The sequence below is a fragment of the Artemia sp. Qi Xiang Cuo genome, chromosome 14, assembly GCF_049724085.1.
Source record: "Artemia sp. Qi Xiang Cuo chromosome 14, ASM4972408v1, whole genome shotgun sequence".
Lineage (NCBI taxonomy): Eukaryota > Metazoa > Arthropoda > Branchiopoda > Anostraca > Artemiidae > Artemia > Artemia sp. Qi Xiang Cuo.
This window is the reverse complement of record NC_142807.1, coordinates 28,401,743-28,417,404: the sequence shown is the minus strand read 5'-3', so window position 1 is coordinate 28,417,404 and position 15,662 is coordinate 28,401,743. Positions and strand designations below refer to the sequence as shown.

Genomic DNA, 15,662 nt, shown 5'->3' with positions numbered 1-15,662 from the left:
CCAAAACAGGGTTCTCTGATACTCTGAATCTGATGGTGCAATTTCCAATAAGATTTCTTGACTTTTTATGGATGTCTTCTCCTTTTTTTGAAAATCAGGCAACATTTTTCACGCTCTTAGCTTTTGATGGGTAACATAAAACTTAATGAACCTTATATAATTGGAATTGGCATATAAAGCCAGTTCTTTTAATGTGTCTACTTTTATAAGAATTATGTTTTTTAGAGTTGTGGTTACTATTGGACCGCTCCTGACTAGAGTTTGTTACCACGAACTATTTGACCAGATGTATTTTAAACATTCTTTTTGTGATTATAACTTTAAATAATAAAGCGTTTTTGTAAAAAAAAAAAAAAAAAAATATATATATATATATATATATATATATATATATATATATATATATATATATATATATATATATATATATATATATATATATATATATATATATATATATATATATATATATATATATATATATCTATATATATATATCAAACCTTGAATTGTTGGGTTTTCCAGGAACTAATATCATTATGTATTAAACATTTAGTTTATTCTCATCATCCGTTCTAGTCGTCATTATAATATTATAGTGGTTTCACTTTATGTTTTATTTTTCATCGTTTTATTTTGAAAAATTAAACCCCACGGTTCAAAAATCATATAATTTTCTGTAGGCTACTACACAAATGACGCAATAGACATTAAAAAATTATGGTCCGGCAGGGGGCAGTAGACAAACTTCTGTTTGTAGTAATTTTTTCTCATTTTAAGTTTGGCATGAGTGTCTATTGGAATTTTTACTGGTTTTAGGATTTATGTATTCAAATGACTATTTTGTTATCCAGTAATTTCTGGCAATTTTAAGTTTAAATTATTGTAGTTCTTTATGTCTGCTCTTCATAAGTTTTAATATAGTACTTCAAATTTCTTTGAAAGTTTTCTTTTTCGTAAATTTTTATTTCTTATTTTTATTTTTTCAAATTTATTAAAAAATTGTTATTATTATATTTTTTTATCGAAAAAACTAGTAGCCTGGCTTTCCACTGTAAAGAAACATTATAACTGTTTGAAATAGAGCTGCATAATAAAGTATTAGATAGTCCAAAAAAGGAGGTTTCAACCCCCTTGTATGCCGAATTTCAGCTCTTTGGCCTTCTGAATTTGGGAAATATGGCTCGGCACGTAGGCAGGAATTCTTATGTTGCAGCCTTCCCCCTAGGTGGCTTCGTGCTTTACTCCTCCTCCTCCTCCTCCTCCTTCTTCTTCTTTTTCTTCGTCCCTCCTTCTTCTGATTCATTATATATGAAAGTTCACTTTTTACTGCTAAAAAACTAAATAATTATCTTTATCGAATATTTACTTGAAAGGGAATCCCGAGTTCAATAGACTTTTGTCACGAAAATGTGCAGCAACAGTGACATAACGAGTATTTTCTGAAATGAAACGAGTATTTTAAGGAGGATTATAAACTTGAAAATTTTATTTAGCTCGTCCCAGAACCTTAATCAAGGATTTCAGCATCATCACCCCTCGGTTTACGGTAATAAAGCCCCTAGAGGAGTTTACCCTCTTCTCTGATTCTTGAACTGTTATCAATACAATCAGTGTACATTTGTTTGCCTAACCATCCCCCTCCCCCAAGAAAATGTGAAAGTACTCACATGAATATAAAGACCAAGTTTGTGCCAAAAATTTGGTCGTAGAAAATTCCGGCGTCAATGTTGCAAAGACTAATATTTTCGGGGAAAAAAAATTAGCCAGTCGTCAGTTATTGCGTGTTATTGCGTTCGTCATTACCACTGAGACTGTGATGTAATATAAGCACCTTTCAATAATTCTCAAAATTTTCAATATTTAAATCTAAAGTAGTGTTATTTCGGCGATGGCTGGGTCAAAATCAGGGTTTCGTGGGAGGCATTGTCAGAACATAGCACTTTGCTACGATGAGGCCTCTATTGTTGCTTAAAAAGAAAAGCATATCTAAAAGGTTCATTCTTAAGAGTCCTCTTTTAATTATGTCAGAATGCTGGTTCAATTTTATCATCCCATGGTGGAAAGACAAAAAACAAACATTCTTGTATGGCCATCCTTCTCTTGAAACATAGGATTTTTTGTAGATAGTAGGCTTAAGGTTCAAATAAAGAACTATGTTGAGCCCATAGTGACCAAAATTTTGAAAAAAAAAATTATGAAAAAAACTTTCAAGCGATAAAAATTGTCATTTTTTGCTGATTCCTGAATAGTTCATATGATTTCGATTAATCTTAAAGGTAAAATTTTGCTGTGAAAACAAGTTTGTGGGAATTTCAAAAAGATTCCCTGAAAAACCTAAAAAATTGTTTCAGGTCGAAATGAGAAGTGCACCAATAGAGTCGTCATTGTCAAAAACCGTCATTGTCAAAAACAAGGAAGTTACTTTGAACAACAAGGAACACTTTATTGCATGGGTAGCACTAATATATTCTATTTTATTCTTTTTTCTTTTTGCATAAAAGATTGTAACCCTTTTTGAAGGTGATTAGCCCCTTTTTTCTAAATTACGTAAATTTAATCATATTAATAGCTTTTGTTGTGCAAATTAAAAATGAATGGACTTGTATATTTAAAATCAACATAAATTGTAGATTTTGTTTATGCACATCTTGCAATCAAAACTTTTCTCTTAGAATACTGGGTTCTACTGACAATGACCGCTTCTCACTGACACTTTGTTACTATGAAAATTTGGATCCAGAGCTCTCTTAAATATGAGGGAGGTTGCCACACCACCCTAAAAATTTGTTTTTAGATTCAGTTTTAGTATTTACAAAGGAAGGCTTCGAGACTGATAGTCATCGCAGAAGAACTAAATCCATTAAAATGTTTTTGAGGGCGGTGATCTGAAATGTCAAAATAAGTTTTAAGTAAGTATTTTGATATTTTTAAACTTTTTTCGACAATTCTTTCCTGTAGGAGGAAGACATTCAGGGATTCCTTTAGGAATTTTACCCTAAAAAGGGGGATTTTATAAGTCTTGTCAGCACTGAACTTTTCTATTTATATATTTGAGAATTCGTAGATAGTTCCACAAGTCATCTGGATTTTTTAAGGAGTTGGTCAAAGTAAAAAACAAGAATCACACAGTAAAATATCAAATCGCATACGCAATATTTGTGCTTAGTTCGCATTTAGCGGGAACAAACCGACTATCTCAAAATTTTGATTGGATGTGTTTGGGGAAACGGTGGGCGTGAGAGTGGGGTTAGTTGCCCTCCAATCACTTTCGACTTTTAAAAGAACCACTAGCCCTTTGAATTTCCAATTGAATGAGCCCTTTTTGAAGTTTTTACGACAACACTTTCTATAAAAACCTTATATGATCCCAAGGCATGACTTACAACCCTTACTCTGAGGGCTGTGGGGGGAGCGTCATCCGCAAAGACATAGTTTCCGGACCTTTCAACGACGTTGGAAAAAATTTCTATCTTGAAATTTTGATAGGATGTGTCTGGAGAAATGGTGGGCGTGAGAGGGGGTTAGTTGCCCTCCAATCATTTTCGGCTATTAAAAAGGCCACTAACCCTTTGAATTTCCAATCGAATAAACCCTTTTTGAAGTTTCTACGACACTCTTTTTATAAAAACCTTATATGCCCTCTGGGAATAACTTACAGTCCCTGCTCTGAGGGCTGTGGGGGGTGTGTGCTCCTTAAAAACATAATTTTCCATCTTTCAACTACGTTGAACAAAATTCCTATCTCAAAATTTTGATTGGATGAGTTTGGGGAAATGGTGGGCGTGAGAGGGGGGTGAGTTTCCCTCCAATCACTTTCGACTATTAAAAAAGGCACTAGCCCTTCCACTCCAATCGGATTTGTTATCCTCAAAGATATAATTTTCAGACCTGATTGACTTAACAAAATGGCTATATCAAAATTTTAATTGGAAGTGTTTGAGGAAATGATAGGCGTGGAGGGAGACATTTGCTCTCTGATCACTTCTGACTAATAAAAAATGCACCGGTCCCCTCAGTTTCAAATTGAATGAACCCTTTTTGAAGCTTCCACGACAAAAATCTCTACAAAAACGTTAAATGCCCCGGGCATAACTTACGCCCCTTGTCCTGAGGGCTATAAGAGAAGGGTTGTCATCCTCAAAGACATAATTTTAAGACCTTTCACCTACGTTGAACAACATGGCCATATCAAAATGTTGATCGGGAATGTTTGGGGAAATGGGGGGCGTGGGGGGGGGAGCAATTCTCCAACTGGTTACTTTCAAGTGTTAAAAAGGGCGATAGCCCTCTCAATTTCCAATCGAAATAGTCCTTTTTAAGTTTTTAATTCAAAAACTTAAAAAGGTATTGAGTATGACAAAACTTATTTGTCATACTCAAACACATAATTTCCAGGTTTTTCCACTACGTTCAACAGAATGGCTATTTCAAAATGTTGATCAGAAGTGTTTGGGGAAATGATGGGTGTAGGGGCGGGGGTGCACTTGCTTTCCGATCACTTTTAACTATTAATAAGGGCCCTAGCCTTCTCAATTCCCAATGATGAAAAACTTATATGCCCCCAGGGCATAACTTATAACCCTTGCCCTGAGAGTTATTGGGGGTTGTCATCCTCAAGGACCCAATTTCCAGAGCTTGAAACTACGTTAAACAAAATGGCCATCTCCAAATTTTGATTCAATGTGTCTGGGGAAATGGTGGCTGTGAGAGGGGGGGTAGTTGCGCGTCAATCATTTTTGACTATTAAAAAGGGTACTAGCCCTTTCAATTTCTGATCTATTGAGCCCTTTTTGACGTTTCTACGACAACGCTTTCTATAACAACCATATATGCCCCAGGGCATACATTACAACCCTTACCCTGAGGGCTTTGGTGGGATGTAATCTTCAAAGACCTAATTTCCAAAACTTTCAACTATTTAAAAAAATGGCTATCTGAAAGTTTTGATTCGATGTGTTTGGGGAAATGGTGGGCGTGAGAAGGGGGTTAGTTATACTCCAACCACTTTCGACTATTAAAAAGGACACTACTAGCCCTCTCAATTTCTAATTGAATGAGCCTCTTTTGAAGTGTCAACGACAGCGCTATCTTTACAAGCTTTTAATGCTCCTAAAGTATAACGTACAACCTGTAACATGGGGCTCTGAAGGATTTGTCATCCTTAATTATATAATTTCTAGAACTTGAAACTACGGTGAACAAAATGGCTATCTCAAAACTTTGTTTGAATGTGTGTGGTGAAATGGAGGGCGTGAGAGGGGGGTTAGTTGCTCTTCAATCACTTCTGACTATTAAAAAGGGCACTAACTCTTTCAATTTCCAATCAAATAAGAACTTTTCGAAGTTTCTAAGATAAAACTTTCTATAAAGTTTTGATTCGATGTGTTTGGGGAAATGGTGAGCGTGAGACGGGGGTTAGTTATACCTCAACCACTTTCGACTATTAAAAAGGGCACTACTAGCCCTCTCCATTTCTAATTGAATGAGCCTATTTCGAAGTGTCAACCACAGCGCTAACTTTAAAAACCTTATATGCCCCTATAGTAAACGTACAACCTTTACCCTGGGGGCTCTGGGGGATTTGTCATCCTTAATTATATAGATTCCAGAACTTGAAACTATGTTGAACAAAATGGCCATCTCCAAACTTTGATGGAATTTGTTTGGGGAAATGGTGGGCGTGAGAGGGGGGTTAGTTGCTCTTCATTCACTTTCGACTATTAAAAAGGGCTCTAGTCCTTTCAATTTCCAATTGAATAAATCCTTTTTGAAGTTTCTACGACAACGTTTTTTATTAAAACCTTATATACCCCCAGGGCATAACTTATAACCCCTGCTCTGAGGGATGTGGGGGGTGCGTGCTCCTTAAAAACATAGTTTCGTATCTTTTAACTACGTTGAACAAAATGGCTATCTCAAAATTTTTATTGAATGTTTCTTGGGAAATTGTGGGCGTGAGAGGGTGGCTAGTTCCCCTCCAATTACTTTCTACTATTAAAAAGAACACTAGCATTTTAATTTCCAATCGAATTGAAAGCCCTTTTTGAAGTTTCTACGACAAAGCTTTCTATAAAAACCTTATATGCCCCAGGGCAAAACTTAAGACCCTTGCCCTCAGGGCTGTGGGGGTTGGGGGTTCTAATCCTTAAAGAACTAATTTCCAAAACTTTCAACCATGTTGAACAAAATGGCTGTCTAAAAATTTTGATTGGATGTGTTTGGGGAAAAGTTGGGCGTGAGAGGGGGGTTAGTTGCCCTTCAATCACTTTTGACTATTAAAAAGAGCACTAGCCATTTGAATTTCCAATCGACTGAGCCCTTTTTGAAGTTTCTACGACAAAACGTTCTATAAAAATCTTATATGCCCCCAGAATATATTACCTTTGCCCTGAAGACCGTGGGGGGGAGTGTCCTGCTCAAAGATATAATTTCTAAAACTTTCAACCACATTAAATAAAATGGTTGTCTCAAAATTTTTATCGGATGTGTTTGGGGAAATGGTGGGCGTGGAAGGTATGTTAGTTGCCTTCCTATCACTTTTGATTATTAAAAAAAGCACTAGCCACTTCATTTCCCAATCAAATAAGCCGTTTTTGAAGTTTCTACAACACTTTCTATGAAAACATTATATGTCCCCAGGGCATAACTTGTAACCCTTACCCTGAGGGCTGTGGGGGTGTTGTCATCCTCAAAGACCTAATTTTCAGAACTTTCAACTACGTTGAACAAAATGGCTATTTCAAAATTTTGATTGAATGTGTGTGGGGTAGATGTGGGCTTGAGAAGGGGGTTAGTTGTCCTCTAATTGCTTTCGACTATTAAAAAGGGCACTAGCCCTTTCATTTTTCAATCGATTGAGTCCTTTTTAAGTTTCTATAACACCACTTTGTATAAAAATCTTATATGTTCCCAGGTCAAAACTTACAACCCTTGCCCTAAAGGTTGTGGGGGAGTGTCTTCCTCGAAAACATAATTTCTATCTGGAAATCAACTACACTGAACAAAATGGCTATCTCAAAAATTTGATTGGATCTGTTTGGGGGAATGGTGGGCGTAAAAGGGATGTTAGCTGCCTTCCAATCACTTTCGACAATTAAAAAGGGCACAATCCACTCCAATTTCCAATCGAATGAGCCCTTTTCGAAGTTACTAAGACAACTCCTTTGTTACGAAGTGCCCTGGCCTTGAAAAAAAAAAAAATATATTGTGCCAACATCGTTCTTTACTTAGGCAGCGCTATTGCGCTGCCTATGATACAACAATCAAGTATGTACTCTCCTGGTGCTAAAGTTTAATTTGTCTGACACTAGCGCTCTAGAAGTTAGTTTCGGTCCTGGATTGTATCAAATTTTGTTCGTTTGTTATTTTTTTTTTTTTTTTTTGCTATGTCTGTAGAAAATATAATTGTCACTTAAGTCCTCCTGGTTTTTTTTTTTTTTTTTCATTTCATAAGTGCAGCAGTTACTGAAGCCTAAAGCAAAGCAAACAGTGGCTCTTTGAATATGAAATAAAAAAAAAAAAAAAAAAAAGAAAATAAATAAAGACTGTCCCATGAGACAAATGTTGTGAACTCCTTTTAGAACCGTTTTTTTTTTCTTTTTTGTAAGCAGAAGTAAATTTAATTTGGTAAAACTTTGTTTTTACCAAATCTTTGATTCAAATGGAACAATTTTTTCTGTTGGGAATTCCTAAGCCACAGCCGGTATCGTTTTAAAATTCCAGCTGGATTTCAGAAAAAGCAAACTCTTTTCAAGATAGAGTACTTGAAACTTTGTACTTTCAGTATAGTTACCTATTCATTTTCAAAATTCTTCAAATAAAGGAAAATTTAAAGAATCGGATAATGTGTGCTAAAATTTTCAAAATTCTTCAAATATAGGAAAATTTAAAGAATCGTATAATGTGTGTTAGTTTAATAAATATATGTTGCATATGTTCCAAAGCAATAAATTTTGTTCGTTATAAGGATGGACTTCAGTTTCTACTTCCATCACAAAACATTTTTTTTAATCCCCATTAAATTAGAATTAAGAGAGTAAGATAAGTATAAGTATACAGCATTCTTCAACACTTTATTCTCCGAAAAGGAATAAAATTGCTGAAGGAGAAAAGTAGATATTCTTTTTTCTTTTTTGCTCCCATTAATTGAAAAGAACCTGCCACTAATTGTTTAATTACAGAAGTGTTTGCAAAAATATTGTTCTTGTAGCCAGGATATTATAGGGGCTTCTGCCGTTCATAACAGCGAACAGAAATAAAAATAACACAAAAAAGTGAGTAACGCAGAAAGTCATTTTTTGTGCAGAGTACCCGCAGAAACAACCTTGTTTAACCTGCATGTGTTTGAACATTAAAAATGATTATGATGAAACGTAAAAGTAACTTCATAGTTACCTCAAAAAGCTTCATAGCTACTGTAAGGGTATGTCCCGCTCAAAACACGCAGTCATTCATTAATGTAAAAATACCTAATATACCCGACGAACTGCGCACTGCCGCTGGAAATCACAGTTTATGCAATTGATATAAAATTACGGAAAATCCGAACTATTTTTAACCATAGTAAATGGGATAACCCAACAGCTACTATAAATTAAAAATCAAGTTCAAAAATCTCGTCAGTTAATACACGAACAATTAAGAAGAAATAGAGATCAGATTTGTATACATGATGTCGAAAGTTTTGATCTTTATAAGTTTGCTTGTTGTCTTTGCTGTTTCATTTTGTAAGTCATCTTTTTTTCATTCTTTTTTCTGTTTTTAGAAGCTATGGCAGTCAGTTTTTTTTTCTATAAGGAAAGTACCAAAAACCACCATACAAGCCTCTTGACTAGCAAAGGGTTTACGCAGTGGGTTGTTTGCCACCGACCTCATCTAACTCAGGCCTTTGCCATCACAAACATCCATGGGCAACCTCCCTCCGCTCCCTAAGGTCGGCAAATAAGGCATTTTGCCTTTCGATACTTGCTATCATTTTATTACATATTTTTTCAGGCTAATAATTTAAAAAAACAATTCCACAAGACAAGTTTTTGAAAGAAAAGTAATAAGCTCCATTAAGCCAAGAATGAGCAAAAAATAAAGTCAAATAATCTTTCAGATGTAAAACTACCACAAATCACTATCAATAAACAAATGGAACACTAAACCAATAGACATTGTAATATATGGCTAAGTCAAACTTAAAACGAGCAAAAATTAACATGAGTAGGGCTGATAATCCCCATGCCTTCTTAAGACCAGAATACAATTGAAAAAAAAAACTGAAAAAACACGGAAAAAACAGACTAACAAATGACCGTGGATTGTCAGTTAAATTGATATGTACTGATATTTCTTCGTTAAGGGTTTGGTAATTTTTCATTTATGAAAGTAAGAAAGGTGAAAACATTGCAAGCGTATTTTGTTTTCAGTAAAGCGCAAATTGTGTTCTAGTCTTGAGAAGGCATAGAGATTATCAGCCCTACTCGTATTAATTTTTGCTTGTTTTAAGTTTGACTCGGCTATTTATTGTAATTTCTGTTCGCCAGAGAAGCTCCAATCTCTTGTTACTCTTAAAAATGGCACTATACACTCGCGCTATATTTGGAGTGCAAGGGGGGAGGACTTTCCCTTGATATATGTAGTAAAAGCATTTCAAAAAAATGCAAACAAAGTGAAAACGTTTTAAATATATTTTGTTTTCAGTAAAATAAAAATGAAGGCATGGGGGTTGTCAGCCCTACTCATGCTAACTTTTGCTCGTTTTGAGTTTGACTCGGTTATTTATTGTATGATTCAAATAAACAAAATATGTTTAAAATGTTTTAACTTTTTAAAATTTAGTAAATTAAGAATTATGAAAACTTTAAGGAATATATATCAGTATATGTATACTAAACTGACAATCCACAGCCATTTTTTTTTCAGTGAAGTGCAAATTATATTCTGGTCTTGAAAAGGTATAGGGGTTGTCAAAGACATAATTTCCAGACCTTTCAACTACACTGAACAAAATTGCAATATCAAAATTTTTATTAGATGTGTTTTGGGAATTGATGGGCTTGGAGGGGGGGGGGTTGTTACCCTTCAATCACTTTTGACTTATAAAAAAGGGTACTAGCCCTTTAAATTTCCAATTGAATGAGCCTTTTCCGAAGTTTTAAGACAGCAAATGGCCATCTCAAAAGTGCTTTCAGATGTTTTACGGTAAAATAAGAGACTTGGAGGGGTCGGGGTTATCCACCCTCCGATTGCTCTGAATCTTAAAAAGGGCACTAGAACTTCTGATTACCAATCTAACGAGTCCCCTCCGCAGTTTATATGATCAACCTTTCTATATGTAGCGTATATGTCCCAGGGCAAAACGTACCTTGTGCTCATGACTGTGGGGGGGGGGGGGTGTCATCCTCAAAGAAATGATTTCCGGTCTTCTCAATTACGTTGAACAAAATGACTATCTCAAATTTTTGATTGGATGTGTTTGGGGAGATGATGGGTGAGGGAGGGGGTTAGTTCCCCTCCAATCACATTCGACTATTAAAAAGGGTACTAGCCCTTTCCATTTCCAATTGAATGAGGTGTTTTCAAAGTTTCTACGACAACAAATGGCCATTTCAGACTTTCTATCAGATGCATTTCGATAAAATACAAGGTGTGGTGGGGGGGGGTATTCACCCTCCGATCACTATGAGTCTTAAAAAGGGCACTGGAACTTCTGACTACAAATCCAATGAGCCCCCTCCGAAGTTTATACGATCACTCTTTCTATATATGCCTTATATGCTCCCAGGGCATAACGTACAACTCTTTCCATGAGGGCTGACGCGGGTTTGCCATCCTCAAAGACATTATTTCCGGTCCTGCTAAAATTATTAAACAATTTTGAAATCACTTGAGCTATTTGGCTACAGCTTAAAGTAAAAAAAAATGAATATTAGGGACCCCTTTAAAATTTATAATTAGAATTGAGTTCAATTAACCGTCGAAACCCAAATTTCCACGAGTTTTTTTTTTCAAAACCAAATGATGAGCAAACACTACTTAATATCGCATTATAAACCAAACAGTGTGCTTCCTATTCTTTTTTTTCAAAATGAGTTATAAGATGGAACTTTTTTTTGTAAACTTTATTCATAGATCGTATTTGTAGAACAATATTCAGTTTACTAGGTGGTAGGAAGAGAGGGGTATTGGTTGAGACAATAAATAATTCAGCATCTCCTACTGTAAAATCTTACTTTTTAAAAATGTTGGTGAAAATATTAAATGACTCAACATAATTATTTTTCCCATCATAATTTTTGGTCTGGATTATACTTGTTTAATCTTCTGCCAAAAATTCTTTTTGAAAAAAAAGCCTAGAACTTCGTTTTCACTTCTTCACAAGATTTAGAGAGTTTGATGCACACTTTAATTTTGAACACAGCAAAAGTAGAAACTATTCTTTTTTTAGCTTATGCTCAAGAGCAATCACGCGGTGAAGAACAATTGCCTAGAGACGAACAACTACCGGCTGAGGATGATGCAGAGAATAAATTTTTCTTTAAGGGTAAGATTTTTTTCACTTGTATTTTTTTTCGCAATAATACGAAATTAACTGATTTGACGTAAGTTCCACATAAGTGCCTTAACTTCGTGAGAAAACTTAACTTTTGTGTCTTTATATAGCAGTTAAAAGCATCCAATCTACAATGAAAGAAAGTAGAGGGTCTGTAGAAAAAAAATTATTGACTTCTTTTTCAACCTACAAACAACAAATTACCTATTAAGAGATTGGAGAAGCAGCTACACTCATCTAACTTGCTTAGACTTATAAAGTGCTTTTGACGAATAGCCCGTCCCTATAAGCGACTGATATCATGGCGTGGGTACAATATAGATTTCTTTCTTTTTCTTTTGCTGAAATCTTGATTATACTCAGCAATTAGCGCAGGACTCTACTTCAGAGAGAAGGAGCAACAGTTTGGAGGCCTGTAATCTTGAAAAATATGTCAGAAATTGGCAATTTATGTAGACGGTGTAAAAACTTAAAGATGAAACATAATACTACCAAGATCCCTGAGAGAATGTATCGGCTTTTCTCCTTTGCACGTGTCTGTTCATGGTAAATCCGACAATTAATTTTGAAAATTAGATGGTGCGTTTCTATTTGAAACTTACTCTATTCCGGGCATTTACAATTGGAATTGGTGGCAAAACCCTTAGGTTCCAAACCTGTTCCCCCGCGACACTCTGGGTTATTAGTCATGCATTAAAATACTGGATTGTAATTACCTATATAAACATGTATTTAAGAACTAGTATTCTAACAAGTGACTAGATTTAAAAAAGGGGCGTTAGCGACCAGATTTCATTTTAACTATCATGATTCGGCATTTCGATCAGCATTCTTTCTCCGGAGCAAGATTGTGGTTCTAAGATCGATAATAAACAAACGGTTCTACTCAGCTTTTTTTGTTTACAATTGGGTTTTAAATAGATTATTATTATTATTATTTTCATAATCAATAAATTTACAAACTTTTTCTACCAGTACCAATTTCCTAATCCATTTCAACTTGTCTGTGTCATGAACACGGCTATCCAATTAAAGTGAACGTGAATAAGCATAAAATGAATAGAAGGTATGCTTATATGAGGAGTCTAACGCTTCCTTAACTTTTACTCCCCACTATTTACGGTAGTCTTTAGACATAAGTTCTCCAATGTTTCAAGAATGAATGCTTTAACAAGACAGCAATGTAACGAAGAGCTTCTTTTATTATTACTTTTTCTTGTCACGATGCTATAAGAATAAAAAATTAAATTAGCCTACGCACGATTCCTTTAAACAAAAAAATTGAAAGCTCAAAGTTTTTTAAAGGTAATCAGTATATCAGACATTTGCCTTTACTAACCCCTAATTTTTTAAACTTTAATGAAATCTTCAAAAACTAGTCATACTTCATGTCAAAGAATAAGGTATTGACTGGACAACAGCCCTTTAATATACATAATAGTCTATGTTGTACTTATTCAAAAATTTCTAATTAAAGAAAGATGCTATTTATTGCCCGACCAGCACTAGAGACATTATATTTTGAGTAGATTTGAAGAACTGATTTTAATAGAAGGTACAGTTCCTAAGATTCAATTGTAATTACCTATTATGTCGGAAAATATAAGGTTTGTTTGCAATGTAATCGGGAAACATACACCTATTTATTTGCTGAACAATAAAAATATTTCAGTTTCTGTTTGATTCAACTCAAATTAAACTTTATCAGAAATGTCAGGGCAGAACATGTAATTCTAAATTTGTCACTTTTTGCATAACGTAAACGCTACTTCACAGTTTGATAACTATGTCCTCAATGCTATTTTATTCTACGATTTCCAAATAGATTTGGATATAGCGAATGTGGTTTTAAACCTCCTAAGATTAAACTGTAATTACCTATCATTCCCGGACAAAATAAAGTTTGTGACAAAACAATGTGATCTGGAAGTGTAAACTTATATCTATTTATTGAAGATTAGAATATTTCAAGTTATATCATAATGCCCGATTCAAGTTGTGTTTTATCAAAACTGCCAGAACAGAATTTAAAATTGCAACCTTGTTACTTTTTGCAATTCGTAAACACTACTTCTCAATTCGACAATTATGCCTTAAATGTTGTTTATTACAGGATTTTCGAAGGGATTTGGATATAGCAAGTACGGAGGTTACGGTGGAGGATACGGTGGTTATGGTGGGTACCGACCCTATGGTGGCTATGGATATCGACCCTTCTATGGATAATCTTTTCGAAGTGTCGCTTTTTTGCAATATTTACTTTTTACGATTTTATTTTTTTCGGATGCCTTTTTGTAAATAAAAAATTTCCTTTGTTTGCCATGTATGAAGTAATGTATTTCCTCTTGCTAAGTTATTACTGCCATTGAAAACAGGCTAGCCTTTATAAGGTTTTAACGTGCCAATAAAAGTTATATTAGAGGTAAATCTATGTATCACAGAAAATAGCTGATAATAAAGGAGTACGGGCCCAAACAAAACCTAAATGCATATTGTGCGCTTTGATTTAGCTCAACATTCCCCAAATATTCCCTGTAAGAATATCTATAAAACCCTTAGCTGCAGTAGTAGCAATAGTTATAATGTGCGTAGTAGTAATAGTATTAATAACAGTATGCAAATAGCCCCTTTTTTTTATATTTTCGGTTAAATTTTCTGTCATCGGGAATCTCACGGGGATAGATTGGGTAAACCAGGGCTATTACATAAAATTTGTTAATACGTTTTAAGCCAACATTGGCTATACATGAGGTTTGATGACAAAGAAAAAAATATAGAAACTATTTAGAGAATGAATAAAAACAGGGATATTTGCTGCTAATGTTTTCATTGAAGGTATGGATGTGCTTAATTTTAGATGTGGCTCATTTGGTTAAAATTGGAAGTTCTAGTTCCCTCTTAAGAGTCAATAGTGATGGAGGTCAACTAGTGCCTACCCCCCTCCCTAACTACCCCTCTTTTCACCAAATGTACCTGATTGAAATTTTGCAATGGTAGTTTTGTTCAAAGTAGTCCAAAGAACATATAACAATGCCTCCAGGGCTGGCACAGCCCCCCAGAACCCTGGGACTAGGGCTTTAAGTTATTCCCTGGGGGCATATAAGGTTTTTTATAGTATGGGTAGTAGTTTTAAATTCAGATCTGTCTCATTTTACTTTAAATTGGAAATTATAGCGCCCTTTTTAAGAGTCAAAGTGATTTGAATGAAAGCAACCCCCTCCCCCCAACGCCCATCCTTTACCATAACAATCATCCAAATAAAGTTTTGAGAAATAAATTTTTTCAGCATTGTTGAAAGAAATTCTACGTTTGGGGATGTCACCCCCCCCCCTCCGCCGCGGCCTCAGGGCAAGAGGAGCAAGTTATGCAATTTATTCATTGTGATGATCAATTGATCAAAAAGGCAATATTTGCACGCTACTACTACCACAACTACTGCTGTTTCTACTGCTACCACAAGTACTATTACTACTACCAATCTATCACTAAAGCTATTACTTTTGTAGCAAGTACTACTAACGCTGAGGATATTGAAAAAAAAATCAAAGTAAACGACGAGGAGAAAGTTGAACTAAATCAAAATATACTAAGTGAATACAGATTGCTGATACGGGCGTATCAGCAATATATTTAGACCAATTTTACTCGAGATTGAGAGAGATTGAAAGAGATTAAGTGAGCTTGATAGAGATTGCGAAAGATTAAGAGACATTTCTACTGCTACCACAAGTACTATTACTACTACCAATCTATCACTAAAGCTATTACTTTTGTAGCAAGTACTACTAACGCTGAGGATATTGAAAAAAAAATCAAAGGAAACGGTGAGGAGAAAGTTGAACTAAATCAAAATATACTAAGTGAATACAGATTGCTGATACGGGCGTATCAGCAATATATTTAGACCAATTTTACTCGAGTTTGAGAGAGACTGAAAGAGATTAAGTGAGCTTGATAGAGATTGCGAGAGATTAAGAGAAATTGAGATTGAAAGAGAGGGAGAAATTAAGAGAGATAGAGAGAGATTGAGTCAGATTGAGAGAGATTGAAAGATATTGAGCAGTAGTAACACTATTACTGCTACTACTGTTCCTACTACTACCACTACTACTATGATACT

General features: G+C 34.8%; 1 protein-coding gene across 1 annotated transcript; it reads left to right on the top strand.

The window, feature by feature from the left end:
* Nucleotides 1-8,571: 8,571 nt before the first annotated feature.
* LOC148944340 (uncharacterized) lies at nucleotides 8,572-13,857 on the top strand. Its single transcript, XM_089099690.1, has 3 exons — nucleotides 8,572-8,729; nucleotides 11,438-11,533; nucleotides 13,656-13,857. Exons 1-3 carry the CDS (start codon nucleotides 8,672-8,674, stop codon nucleotides 13,766-13,768), a joined length of 267 nt encoding a protein of 88 aa, XP_088955816.1. The 5' UTR covers nucleotides 8,572-8,671; the 3' UTR covers nucleotides 13,769-13,857.
* Nucleotides 13,858-15,662: the final 1,805 nt, after the last annotated feature.